The 13715-nt window shown below is 44.8% G+C and overlaps 1 protein-coding gene across 5 annotated transcripts; it reads right to left on the bottom strand.

Annotated features, from left to right (window-relative positions):
* Nucleotides 1-3541: 3541 nt before the first annotated feature.
* Nucleotides 3542-9831, bottom strand: CMTR2 (cap methyltransferase 2). Of its 5 annotated transcripts, none has more exons than XM_040075787.1 (2): nt 9645-9831; nt 3542-7133 (listed from the first exon to the last, which is right to left on the bottom strand). In XM_040075787.1, exon 2 carries the CDS (start codon nt 7112-7114, stop codon nt 4820-4822), a length of 2295 nt encoding a protein of 764 aa, XP_039931721.1. In that variant the 5' UTR covers nt 7115-7133; nt 9645-9831; the 3' UTR covers nt 3542-4819. The 5 variants fall into 5 exon arrangements, with proteins under 5 accessions (XP_039931721.1, XP_039931717.1, XP_039931720.1 ...); XM_040075783.2 differs by lacking the exon at nt 9645-9831 and adding an exon at nt 9318-9394 and having other exon boundaries at nt 3548-7133; XM_040075786.2 differs by lacking the exon at nt 9645-9831 and adding an exon at nt 9080-9180 and having other exon boundaries at nt 3548-7133.
* Between the last annotated feature and the right edge of the window lie 3884 nt (nt 9832-13715).

Below are 13715 nucleotides of genomic sequence, written 5' to 3'. Positions count from 1 at the left end.
ACTCATCTACCTTCAAGGGAAAAAGTAAATATACAAGTTGGCTCCAAGAGCAGATGGTGTCTAAAGGAAATTATGATAATTAAGCTTCCGAGTTGTAGATTTCCAAGGGACTGTTCCACTCCAGCACCAGACCTCTAGGCCAGCACAGCAGTTAAAAGTTTCACCACACTTTATTAATTGCTAATTACTGCTTCATTACTTCCACTCATGCTCCTGAGACTGCTGCTGTCACTGTTTCCTTCAGGGGTCACTTCAAAACTGCAGAGAGTGATGTGATGAGTAAGGTCAGTTACTGAAACTCAAATAGGTCTTCTCAGCTGCTGCATGTGCTCAGCCCCAAACCAGCTCTGAGGCCTGTTACCCTCACTAAGCACAGTTTGTCATCAGGATCGTCCGAGAGGACTCAGAATTTGTCTAATTTACAATTGTAAATTTATACAATTTACATTTGTAACTTCTGTTCTGGCTCCCTTTTGGTAAACACCACTGTCCCAGCACCTAGCCTAAGGAGCAGTGGCTGTCCTGCCTGTCCCCTCTTGTAATCTAGTGAGGAACTAGTCAGAGTGAATTTACATCTGAGTTTAATCCATTTTTTACTCAAACTCTTCCCTCCAAAAAGTCTGAGCAAATCCAGTCAGAGTCTGGTCTCGAGTTTTCGCACATAGAGCGGCGATACTGCTGGGAATTGAAAGCTGGACAATATCCAGAGCTTTGAACAGGTTTCCAAGCCTGAAAACAGTTTCCAAGCAAAGAACTTTCACAAAGCTAGTCACATAATTAAGAGCCAAACCACTTATATGAATATAAATTTATGGGCTAATACTACCCTGTTTCATAATGGAAACAAAGTTAATTTGGGTTTTATTCAGTGCCAGTGCTATTAGCTGTGCATCTTAGGCATAACTGAACTTTTCCATAAATCTAAATTTTGTTAACACCCTGAAATCAATTACTGTGTGATTTATAGTTAAGACCATAGTGCTGACAATTATTAAACACCAGCCTCCTCTGGTGTTTCCAGAGAAAGTGCAAGCTCACCCTAGGTGTGGACCAACCTCTCCAGAGTTCCCAAAGAGCAAAAGTAAGTTTTTGAACTAGCTTTCCTTTAATTCCCAATACATTAGCTGGATCCAGTCTGTGCTAACACTCAATACCAGTTCAAAGAGCTGCTGTGTGGTTTTCAGGTGTGACAAGCTTCTGCTGCCAAATATCGCCATTCCCACCAGCCAGGAATCCTACAGCCGTCCCAGCCCTAGGTGCACTAATCCCAAACACATCCTGTGCTACTGATCTGCTCCATGCAGGGCTCTACCTGCAGTCTGCACAGCTGGGTACCACCAGCATTGCTGCAGTAGCGCAGGCAGGGAGCTGCTCAGAGGGCTCACACAATTCTGACGGGCCCACACTCCTCTGCCAAACACTCATCTGTCAGAGCACACCATTATTTGTGGGGACGTGCAGCTATTCAGCAGCCACCTTGGAATTAGGTTTAATTGTGACCCCAAGACAGATTTCATTACATTTCAACTCAATGGTGTTGAGTTGTGCTCCATCATCAACCTCGGGCAGTCGACTGATTATAAAGCAAGTATTTAATCACCTTAACCCTCTAGAGACTTAAATTAAGGGACCTCACCACAGTCCCTTTATTCCTTAGTCTTAATTAAGGTTTCATTACCCACTGGCTACAGGGTCATTGTTTTGAGGCACAGGTACCTGACAGCTGAGGACCTGGGGCTACCTCGGCATGAGCCTTCATTTATATCAGACAGCATTTGCTCATTCATCTCTGATACCCAGATAATGATCTCTGGCTTCAGCAACAAATAAGTTTTGAATATTGATTCACTTTCACCCTGCTATCCTCCAATCTAAACAAATCAATTCACCAGCAAGTGACAGGCACTTCTCCCCGCTATCCCCCAATTTAGATAAATCAATTCTTTAACAAGCGAGTCATCCCCATTTAGTAAAGCGCTATGAAGATACACTTCAATAAATCTGTTCAAGTTTCCTACAGAGGAAAAAATATTATTTTAATATACAATTTCATATTACTGTTTTAATAAAAGGAGCCGTTTACTGGGGTGCTCTACTGTAAATTGTATTACAGGTAAAATTTCATCTCCCCAGTCCCCATGGGGGACACAGAGGGCCTGACACAAGACAGAAAAAGGACATTTGTTAAATAGCTGTTCAGCCAGGGAGAAAGCTAATTTGCTTTGGGCTCAGTGCTTTGTCTTTGCTTTCAACACCAGCTATTTAAACTCAAAAACTGCCTGGCATGGTAGTATATTAAGATCTATCAAAATTCAAATAAGATGCATAATCAAAATAATAAATAATGTAGTGTATAAATTGACTTTTAAGGACTGAAGAAGTTGCATATGTATCTTTTAAGGTCTGCAGCAGCAAAATGAAGACATCCATATTTTCCTTTTACTTTCCCATCTGCCATTTCGTGTCTTTAGGCACTGTTTTTATATTGTTATATTGGGAATGCAAATATTTCATAAACCTTTTTATAAGCTTGAATACAATTCTGAGCATTTACATTTCCCAGTAATTCAGTAAAACCATAAACCCATTAAACAGTATTTCTACCAAAATCAACCTGACAATCACCATACCAAGCACTTCCAACGCAGTCTCCTGTTTCAAGGATGCTTGCAAACTCCTCACATCCCTGAAGAACATTTTGACGTTAACAGCCAGGTCGTAAGCTTCACTAAAACCAAGAGAGGCAACGCTCATGCAGCTCAGCATCGATTCAACTCCTCTTCTGCATAAAGATTTCCCCCAAAAAACCACCAACCAGCTGTAAGGAAATGAAAGTATCAGAACATGTATATGACACATTTCCTGTGTCATCTCACACCTCTGACACAGAATGATCTCCCCCAGCTCTCTTATTTGATGCTTACTTCCCAAGAGAAAGGCCATGGGGAAAAAAATTAGCATTACTAATTGCAATGAAAACGAGTTAGCAAGTCTCCAGACAAATTGGATAGCCAGCCTAAAGACAATCACCTGGAACCCCTGGCAGTGCAGCAGAGCCTGCCCTGAGGAATAAGGCACACAGCTTTTTCTTAATCACACCACTCAGTGAAGGCACGCAGTTGGGATGAGAATATTTGCCTAAGAATAAATAATACAGTGGGTAACAACCTTGTCCTACCAGAGCAGCTGTCATAGCCAGGAGAAACTGAAAATCCTTGCTGCTAAGAGCTACAGCAAACACAGGGAGAGACATGGACTGTAAGGCTCAGTGATAAGGCCAAGGGAACTGTGTGCAGACCTCCTCCACTGCTCTGACCACATCTGCAAGTGGAGTCTGTAAGCTGGTAAACCCCAAAGTTAAAGAGAAATTAAGATGACTGTACCCTTCACTCATGGATCCAAAATGGCAAGATGAGAAAAGCCTGGCTAAAAAAAAAAAAAAAAAGAAAAGAAAAAGTTAAACCTTCCCAGGCTCCCCTACTGCATTTCATTGATTTCTTCCATGTTTGGTAAAGAAACGTGTAAACAGCAGCACTGAGAACCTAAAATAAAAGGTTTTATTTTCTCTAAACATTTGTTTCCTCTTTTTTAAAAAAAGTATTTTAACACTTTCAAGATTTGTTGATAAAATGAAAACATACAGCATCATTTCTTCCACTTCAAAAAATATATGCATCCTTCATACCAATAGCACACACTGATTACATACAACACAAAAGCTTCATGGCCCTACAACCCTGAGGGTTCCCACACAAACGTGAACACACTTGTGTGCACAAGAAAGGCAGCACACAACTGGTGATCTGTTTGTTCAGGTGGTGACACTTCAAAGCCATTGTTTTAAGGACTTTTAGCATGGAAAGGCTGGCAAATCCCAGCAACTGCACATGATAGGAGCCTCTGGTGGCTGGTGGAAGCTTGCTGCATTTAAATGTGTCGTAAAGGTTCTGCTTGTTACAAGCCTAAGTGTCTACAGCCACTGGCTAATTCTTTCAGCAAATTTCATTCTTGAGAATTGAGCTCAATTTTGGACCCATAAGAAGTCACAAGAGAGGGCTTGATGGCAGTCAGAATTACTGCCTGAAGAGTAAGCAATGAACAGCCAGAGGCTGAGCACTTCTCTGGCATAAACAGCTCCATTTGATCCTTCTGTCAAGTGACTGAAGTGCACAAAGAACTGGAACTCAAGATATCAGCATGGCATTCACAAAACAGCTGCAAGAATGAGATGGAGAAACCATTATCAGGCTTTGGCAAGGAAATTTTCATCTCACTCACTGGAGTGCTAAAGAAGAGGCTGATATTCAAAGGCTACGAGGTGAAAATTCAGAGGCTCTTGTTTAAGAATGGTAAATGGGGACATGAACCCATAACCACCACCATTTCATACCATCCAAAATGGTAAGGCAAGTTCCACAGGAGTTCCCCCACATCACCATTAAGAATTAAACCAACTGTAAATTAAGGGATGTCAAAAAAGTTTTTAAAGATAGTAGCAGGAGGCTCTGAGGCTTATGCTCACTCATGAGCCCTTGCTTCCAATGAATCCACATTATTCCAATGAATCCCACATTATTCTGCATCTTAAAACACCCAGCTCAGTGGCCAGAAATCAAGGTCTGGTTTTCTATTCTCTTATTTCCTCCATAGAAAACATGTATGCAGGTAGGATTGATAGTTCAAAGCATCCTCCCAGCACTGTCAATGTCACACCGGTTTTGCATTAATGCTACCTTCACATTAACAATGTTTTTAACACCACCTGCCTGCCTGTGAAACAAGGTCTAGCAGCAGCACCTCACACAGTTCTAGGATTATTTTAAAGTGGAACATCACTAGCCATTTGCTGCTGCTGAGCCTGCACAATCAGGTGGAGCTGTCTCTTTGCAATGGCCGTGTTTAAATCCCATAGAAACTCCAAGAGCTTGCCCTGGAGGAGAATCTCCATGGGCACGAACTGCAGAACCTGCTGGGGAGAGTCTGTGTCCAGCAAAGAGCTCATCAGCGCGTTGAGGCGCCGCAGATACTCCACCACCGGCGCGGGGACGCCGCGGTAACCAACGCACAGCAAAGCGGCGCCGCTGCTCAGGGGCTCCCGCGAGGTCGGGCACGCGAAGGTGACGCTCCTGAAGCAGCGGTGCAGGACGAACACCAGGCCAGCCGTGAAACGCGTCAGGCAGGAGAGAACAGGCAAAACCAGCGCATCTCCTGCTGCCAGCTGCGCCAGCGAATGCAGGATGCGCTCCAAAAGCTGCTGCTGGTACTTTGGTTCTCCATCATACAGCAAAGAGAAGCTGAAAGTCGGCAGCATGGCTGAGTCCATGGGCTTTATTTCCATATTGGGCTGGCTTTCTGTGTCACAGAGGGAGGGAAAGCCCACCACAAGGCACTTGAATTGGTCACTACAACTTTCATTTAGGACTTCCTGATGGCACCTGGAAAGATCAGACACTTTTGCCAGTATGAGTTCCCCGGAAAGAACTTCACAAGAGTGACAAGGCTGCAGCATTGATCTGCTTTTTAGTTTCCCCCCACACAACTCCTTCACAGCTTCATTAAGATTTTCTAAGACCTGAACGTCACAAAACGGAGAACACTTTACCCTTGGCAATCTTTTTCCTTCCAAAATGTACCAAAAGCTACATTCAAGGTTAGAACATGATCCTTCAAGGATGCACAAGTTCCCAGAATTATTTAAACTATGTTCCTCAGCCCAGTGATAAAAATAACCCTTTGCCACTTTATCATTCCATGTCAGGGTTTCCATCATCCTTCTTTCATTATATGTACTAAAATATTTGTTTCTTTGCCCAAACCATTTTGCATTCATGCTGCAACCAGCCTGGGATTTCTTGACAAGCCAGTTATTCCTGCCAATGGGTTTCATGTAGAACTTTTGCATGAAGAACTCTACTGCACAGTCTCTTAACTTGTTCAGTTTCATCTGCTCTGCTTCTTCCATGTGTTCAAAAAGACGGATATTCTCAGAGATGGTCTCCACCTGGCACTTGTGGAAGAACATGCAACACTCTTCATGTGTTCTAAGGAATGATTCTGGGAGTGCATGCTGGGAGAAGAGGGCTTTGTTGACAATTTCTGTTCCAAAGTTCTGCATCATTTTAGGAAGAAGCAGATGAAGGCTTTCTCTGCCCATATAGCGAAGACAAACCACGTAGGCCTCCGAGTTTCCAGCTTTGCTGGTGGCTGGTTTAAAGACATGGACCTCCTCAAAAGAGCAGTTTAGCAGAAAGAGCAGGTTGATAGAACAGTGTTCAAACAGAGTAAACATCTTCAAAACAAAGGATCCTCCAGTGCCCAGGATCATTAAAGCAGTGACTGTCTCACAGTAATGAAGGGGTGAGACGAGAGCTTCCTGCTCACCTGGATTTCCCTGGCAATCAAAGCTGCCATCAGCAGTTACCAAGTGGACTGTGGTCATACTGCTCACAAAGCTTTGAAGTCCTGTTAGATGCCTTAATGTCATCACATCCCCAGTGTTATCTGGGCCAAAGTACCACCAAGGTAACGTATTTGCTATCAGACGGTCGTCCATGATCATCATAAGATTGTCATTGGCTTCATGATAAGGGTTTAGAGTATTAGCTACCCAATTCCAGTGGCAAGGGACATGGTGGGACTTCAAGAAGTGGTTGAGGCTGGCTATAAAAGCTCCAGGTGCTTCACAGAGGTGGACAGAATTCAGTTCTCCATCTCGAAGAGCTTCTTCTGGGAGAAGAGAAAAACTGCATAGGATCTCATGAAATTTGCACCATGCCTGGGTACAGAGCTCAGCATTCACAGATTTCTTCACATGAGATATTATTTTCCCTGCTTTATTGGTAAATGAGGTGTGCTGATGCCAGTCCTCGAGGTTCTTATCACTCAGTTGGTTCTTCACTTCATTCATTGAGTCCTTCAGAGCCAGGAGTGAGTGAAATTCCACATGATCACACGTAAAAGCATTGCTGGGATCTGGCAGCTTCCACTCATCATTCAGTGGCTTAGTGTAAGTAAACTTCTTTGCAAAGAGCTTCTCAATTTCAGAAAGAATTTCAGGACTGAACTTTTCAAGGCTGGTCTTCTGGTTAACATAAGGCTGCTTACATTTATCCATTCTTGGGTGGATTCACAACCTGGAAAGCAGCAGGGGAGAAGAAACCATGTCATTCCAATCATACCAGTGCAGAAATAAGAAAAGCTTTTTTATAAAAAAATAAAAATGTGTTCTGCTTAACAGCTGTATTCTGGAACAGAGGTAAAAGCTTCATGGAATAATGCATCAATGAGGAAAGTAAATGAGGGCTCTCCTAAATAAGATCATTATTCAATAAGGAGATCAGGAGGTTCACCAATTCAATCTTGCTATTTACACAGTAAGTGAAGAGTTTGCTGGTGCTTGGCCCTTCACTGACTCTGAATATTCTGCACACTGTATGGGTCTAAACACTTAAATACAAATATCTCTCTCAGTCACAAAAGAGAACACACCACAAGCTCTCCAAATTCAGCAAGTGGCCCTGAAATTTTATCATCTGATTATGGCAGTGTTGATCTGAGAGCTCAAAGTATGGGGGGCGGGGAGCCACAAGCGAAAGCAACTTTGAGAGGAAGCACAGCTGCTGCTCCTCCAATTTCCCAAGTGGGAACAACCCTCCCACCTCTTCCCCCAGACCCAGCATAATGCTGGGAGAGCCCCTCACTGGCACCCTCGAGAACTGCCCCTCAGCTGGAGGGATGCTGGACACCAGCCAGTGAGCAAAACCCCTTTTCTCTGCTCAGCATTACCACCCTCTCTGCCAGATGACCGCACATCCTTATGCCTTCCTTTAATGACTGAAGAAACTGCTTGCAGCTGTGGTCAATGGGAATACGTGCTTGATGTCAAAGAAGAAAGTGGTGCTAAGTGTTGTGCTGCGAGTGGGTGAAGGCCAACAAATGCGAGCACACACAGGGCTGATGAGGCTGCTGCAATCTGCTCCACCGCTCAGCACAAAGCACACACCGCACAAGTGACAGGCACTAACCAGAAATCAGCCAGCCAGCAGTTTATTCCAAACTAAAATGTTCGTTTAAGCAAAATTATTTAAGCAAAATTAACACCCGAGATACAAAATCTCTCAGCCCATCACTTTAACCATCCCTCAAGCCCCCACCCCCATTCCCTCAAAAGCAAAATACAATGACCTTAAGTGTTACATAACAATTGAGTTTGAGAAAATATTGGATTAAAATAGAAAGAGCTGAGAAACTTTGCCAACAATGACCACCCTCAGCACGTTACTCTTCCCCTTGAACCCATGCAGCATCTCAGGCCACAGCCCACCTCTGTCTCTCCTCATGACCATCAGCCCTCTGAGGAGAGGCACATGTGCACACACAGAGCTGAGGTTTCACCCTGCCTTTCCAATTTTTAATCTTAAACGGGCAGATTTAATTTCACTGTCCTCTATGCAGATGCGCTCTGGCTTTAATCTCATATTTTCTTGTAGGATGTTCTGAGGAAAGAGGGAACCTGGGAAAAACACAGACCATTGTGCCCTAGACTAGTTTATTTCATTTTAAACACCAGCTATGAGCATAGGCTTTCAATTACAGCTCACCCCAGTTACTCATAAAAGAGGTTTGGATTGGAAGGGACCTTAAAGTCCATCTCGTTCCAGCCCCTCTGCCATGGGTAGGGACACCTTCCATCCACTAGACCAGGTTGCTCCATCCAACCTAGCCTTGGACACTTCAGGGATGGGGAAGCTTCTCTGGGCAACCAGGGCATTACCACCTTCACAGGAAAGAATTTCTTCCTAACATCCAATCTAAATCTCTCCTCTTCTAGTTTAAAACTGTTCCCTGTTGCCCCACTGCTATCTGCCCGTTTAAAAAGTTACTCTCCTTTTTCCACCTAAGTCTCCTTTAAGTACTGAAAGGGGCTCTAAGGTTTCCCTGGGAGCGCTCTCCAAGGCTGAACAACCCCAGCTTTCTTAGCCCGTCACAGAGGAGCTCCAGCCACAATACCAACAAGCTCAACCCTAAATCCAAGCTCACTCAGCGTACAGCAAGAACAGGCAAACGCCTGCCTTTTCACCGTCATTTCCAGTCCCCTTCCGGCCAGGACCGGGCTCCGGGCTCGCCTCAGCTCGCCGTGCAGCTTCTCCCCCATCCCCGCGCTCCGTTTCCCCCCCCAGCGCCTCAGCGCGGCCCGGCCGCCTCACTCCGCCCCGGCCGCCCGTAGCGCCGCGGCCGCCCGAGGCGCCTCCCCGCGCCGCCCGCTCCCTACGCGAGGCCGCGGCTGCGGCGCGGCCCGGAGCCGCTTCCGCCCTTACCGGCGGCAGCACGGCCAGCCCGGCCCCTCGCCCGCCGCCCGGCACGCCCTCTCCTCGGGGGGCACCGCCCTGGCCCGGGCCGGGAGCGTCCGTGCTGCTGCGCTTTTGCCATCGCCGCCGGGGAAAGGTGGGAGCTGGGATGGGTGAAGAGCAGCTGAGTCCCGCGAAGGCTGCGCAGGTGGCAGCGCGGCTAATCGGCTCCATTTCCTAAAGAGGAGCATTCGAGCTGCTGTTTCTCACGAGGAAAAGGGAGCGGAGGAGCCGCCTCTGAGCAGAGGGGCAGCCCCGCAGGACGGCATTGCTGGGAGTTACCCACGCAGCACTTACCACGCGCGAACGCCGACAGCTTGCTCGGGAAGAGAAGAGCTTTGTTGGGATGTGTGGCCACCCGCTGGAGAGGCAGGGCTGGGGCTCAGTGCCCTGTGTGTTTTCCCCCGATGCCCTGGGCCCAGCGCCATTGTCTCGCAGCCCTGCAGAGGCCGCGGCTCTGCGCACGCTGTCTCCGGAGCCAGCAGTGATGCTCCTCCAGAGCTTGCTTTGCCCTCTGTTACCCACGAGGCAGTTACTTAAGATGACTCCTCACATAATAACCCACCGTCCTGCCCTTTCTAAATCCCCGGGAGACTTGTTACACCCAGCTTGGGTTAGCAGGAGGCAAGAGCCTTGAAATATTAACAGAGTCATAATGAGCATCACCGAGCATCCATTGCAGCATCCCTGGAAACAAACACTTTAGACAGCAAAACAGCATCTAATCTGCACACAGAAGCAGAAAGGTCAAAGCATATTCATTATTACAGTAGACAGCAGGTGCAAGTTGCTTTCAAGACTTTAAATATTGTGGGGATTTTCCTATATGCAGGTTCAGTAATGTGGCACTCCCCAGCCCTTCTGGGAACAAATAGGCAACAATGGAGCATGAGTAAGCAGAAATCCTTTTGCTTTAAAACCAGGCTTCCTGCTATTGATTTTTGCACTCTCACATATTCTTCATGTAGCTCAATCCGGTCCTAGCCAGAAGTAGTTTTGGTACAGAAATGCGGTGTTATCAGTACTAGGCACTGCAGAACTGGTAACTTGGGAAAATTTTGCTTGAAGCCCAGTAGCTGAAAAAAACCCTTTACATGTCCATGTTAAGGATATAACAATGTATATATAAGGGATCTTTTCTCCCACTCTGGGTGCATGAGAGAATTTGTATGTTGAAGTCATAACTGAGCACAGGGATCTATAACCAGACAACTTTCCTCCTCTTTTTAAAACTGCTTGCTTGCTTTCTAAAATGAAGCAATATTACTACAAAATAGAAAGAATCTTAAGTATAGAAAAATCCCATTGCTACTTATAAACAGGAATAAAGGACTGAAACTCTTTAAATCCCTTGAGAGGAAAAAAAAGAGATAATGTATTTTTCCAGCCAACTTTGTCGCATTGACCCCTGATAGTGGTGTAACAAAATGGCACTTACTGGCTGCCTCATCAGAAAGAAGTGTTACCTAATGAGAAAGAGCTGAGGTGCAGAAGGAAGATTTCTCTGCCTCAGTGCCTCTTCACCTTTTGACTGGCCTGTTTGAAAGTCACCTTTACTCAACCAACATCTTTGGATATGTAAAAGTAGAGGGAGAGCTGGGGCAAATGAATGAAAGCAGATGGGCAGCTGGTGAGATGTGGAGCTGAGGGTGTGATGGGTTCTTCAGTGCCTGGTCTGGTCTCTCTTGATTTTACAGGGCACACAGTAATGGCGTTGGTAAAATCTTATCTTTAGCTCCTGAGAATTTAAAGTTAGTGGGAAGGTCAAAGATATGTTACTGTCTGAGATGTTTGTGTTTGTAGTAAAAGCCTGAACAGAGGTTTCCTTTAGTTTTGGTTTTCTGTCTGGAATCTCCAGTGGGACTGTGATGTTTTGGTTTCCTTTTGTTTTTTTCTGTGTACTTTTTTGTACACTAGCCACAAGGTTTACACTGACTGACTTCTGTGGGCCGTAGGTAATTAAAGCATTGAGTTTGAGGGTTGATTCTTTTTAATTTTTTCTTAAACACATCACTTTTCACATGTTCTTGAGTGCTCGGATAACACTACCAGAACAGCTACAATTCAGCTCCTAGGGCAAAGTGGTATGTAAGCGAGACTTGACCTTTGCATTTCTCCCCTGCCAGGCTTTTACTGTAGCTTGCAGCTTCTCAGTGTCACACTCCCCTGGACTCCTGGAGATAAGGCTCTTCCAAATCACAGGAGAGAACAATTCATCACTGAGCACATGACAGCACAAGAGTCCTAGCTAAATAAATGTGATTGAATAGCATGCTTAAAAAGAATGTGACACTTTTTCTGAAATTAAACTTTTAACTCAGCTTGTGAGCTTCAGGATCCTCCTATGTTTTCTGAAATCTCTTCAAGTTAAAGCAGAAATTTGAGTAGACATTTCTATCTCATGCAAAGTAATCTCTCTTGTTTGTTTGTTGGTTGGTTTTGGTTTTTTGGTCCATGTAAGATACTTCAAATGAGAACATAGCACTTTCTTCCTGCATTAGCCCTGCTTCTATGGAGCTGAACTTTTATCAGCTGATCTACAGGTGATATTTTCCCAATCAGACCTTTACCTGTGTGCGCAGCTGTGGCACCAACAACCCCAGATGGAAGCATCTGTCTTTAAGGGAATATTGGGCAGTTAAACATAGGAAGTTAAACATCTCATTAAGAACAAAGTAGTCTTGTTTATGCCGCTGTTTTGTTGTTTGGTTTTTTTTCTTCTCTTGTAGATATATGGTATAACTCTGCTATGTGGTGGAGCTGGGGAGTGTTGCTGGAGTGTTTGGGAGCTCTTTCAGTCATGCTGGATGTGTGCAGGGAGTTGTCTAGGGAGGCTATGCTGAGCCATGGAAGAAACTTCCATAGATTCCATGGGATACCTAATACTTCTCACCCTGCTTCTAAAGATCAGTCCCAAACCCACATAATTTTGCATCAGATCTCACTGTAGTTTTATCTATCACTGTTCCAGATGGAAGATATTTTTAAGTTGGGGTGATAGCAATGATATGGCTGAGCAGTTGAGACAAGGCTCTCAGTCAGACACGAGAAGAATCATCCACAGTGATTATGTGGATGATTATGATTAGATTTATTGCTAATAGAGTATGTAAACTTTGCCAGTGTGGTAACTAAATCACATCTCTCTATTGCAGTGTGGTGCATGATGCTGGGACAGCTGGTTGCCCCTAATGAGGTGGGTTTCCATGACCTTGGGGACTGATCTGTCAGTGTCATTCTTGTTCTGTTTCTGGCTTGCAGTCCAAAGTCAGGCAGACTTTCGTTTCACTTTCATCACCAGAGGAATTGCAGCCACTACCTGCTACAAGGAAAATGAGTTGGGAAACTCCAGTAAACAGTGTCTGACGTAGCCAGTTAGTAAAATGATGTACAATTGTCTAACCTTTGCTTCTTTAAACAAAAATCACTGAAATGAAGGGAAAGCCTATTGACTGTTCAATAATGTGTTCTTATTGCACCACAAACAAGATAACAAGGAAGCATTGATCCTGTTGGAAAAGCACAAATACATCCTGACAGACTACAGCTACAAGTGGTATTATCTTCATCTGCTGACCTCCAGAAATCAGTGTTTTCCAAAGGGGGCTTTTGGGAAATAAGGACACGGTCCTGAGACCTAGTGAAAGGTCTGGCATTTCACTGTGTGAAAGTATTATCAATTATTGAAGAGGAAACCAGACCGCAGAGCAGGATAAACTTTGGTCCTGTGTTGTTTTGATATGCATAAGTGGCCCTCCTAGGGAGAAGTCATATTCTTCATCTGGAGAAGCATATTGGAGCCCCAGGCCAGCATCTGGCTGTGGTACCAGGATATGAACTGCAGTTACCTGTGTTGAATAGGGAAATATATCTATTGTCGAGGATTCTTAGTGATACATGGAGCTGTGTAATATTATCTCATTATCTGAGAATTGTTTTCTTCTGTGACAGACCTGAAAGCATTTCTTCCTTATTCCTTATAATTTTTAGTTCAAGTTTTTTGTGTTTATTGTAGGCCAGAGGGGTACCTGGCCTTTTTTAGTCTCTAGTCCACCAGGCTCTGTGGTGTTTTCTCTACTTATCCTTGCTGAAGGATTGTTTCAGCCCTCCACCACACTTTTCCCTGAACTCCCTTATTTTTTGCCTGCCTCAAAGCACTTCCACATTGAAAAGCCTGTCCATTCATCCCAAGACTGACATTCTGCTGATCCCTGGTTGTGCTGTTTGCATACCTTCAGAAGGTACAACTCCTTTCCCCAAAATCCCCAAATAATCCTTTTTATACTCTTTCTCTCCAAGTTCCTTGCCACAGGTGCTTTTGCTTCCACAAACTCCCATAGCCACAACCCCAGTCTTAGCCTTTGCTGT

This window comes from Hirundo rustica, chromosome 11, assembly GCF_015227805.2.
Source record: "Hirundo rustica isolate bHirRus1 chromosome 11, bHirRus1.pri.v3, whole genome shotgun sequence".
Classification (NCBI taxonomy): Eukaryota; Metazoa; Chordata; class Aves; order Passeriformes; family Hirundinidae; genus Hirundo; species Hirundo rustica.
The sequence above is the reverse complement of the archived record's forward strand: the minus strand, read 5'-3'. Positions and strand labels throughout refer to the sequence as shown.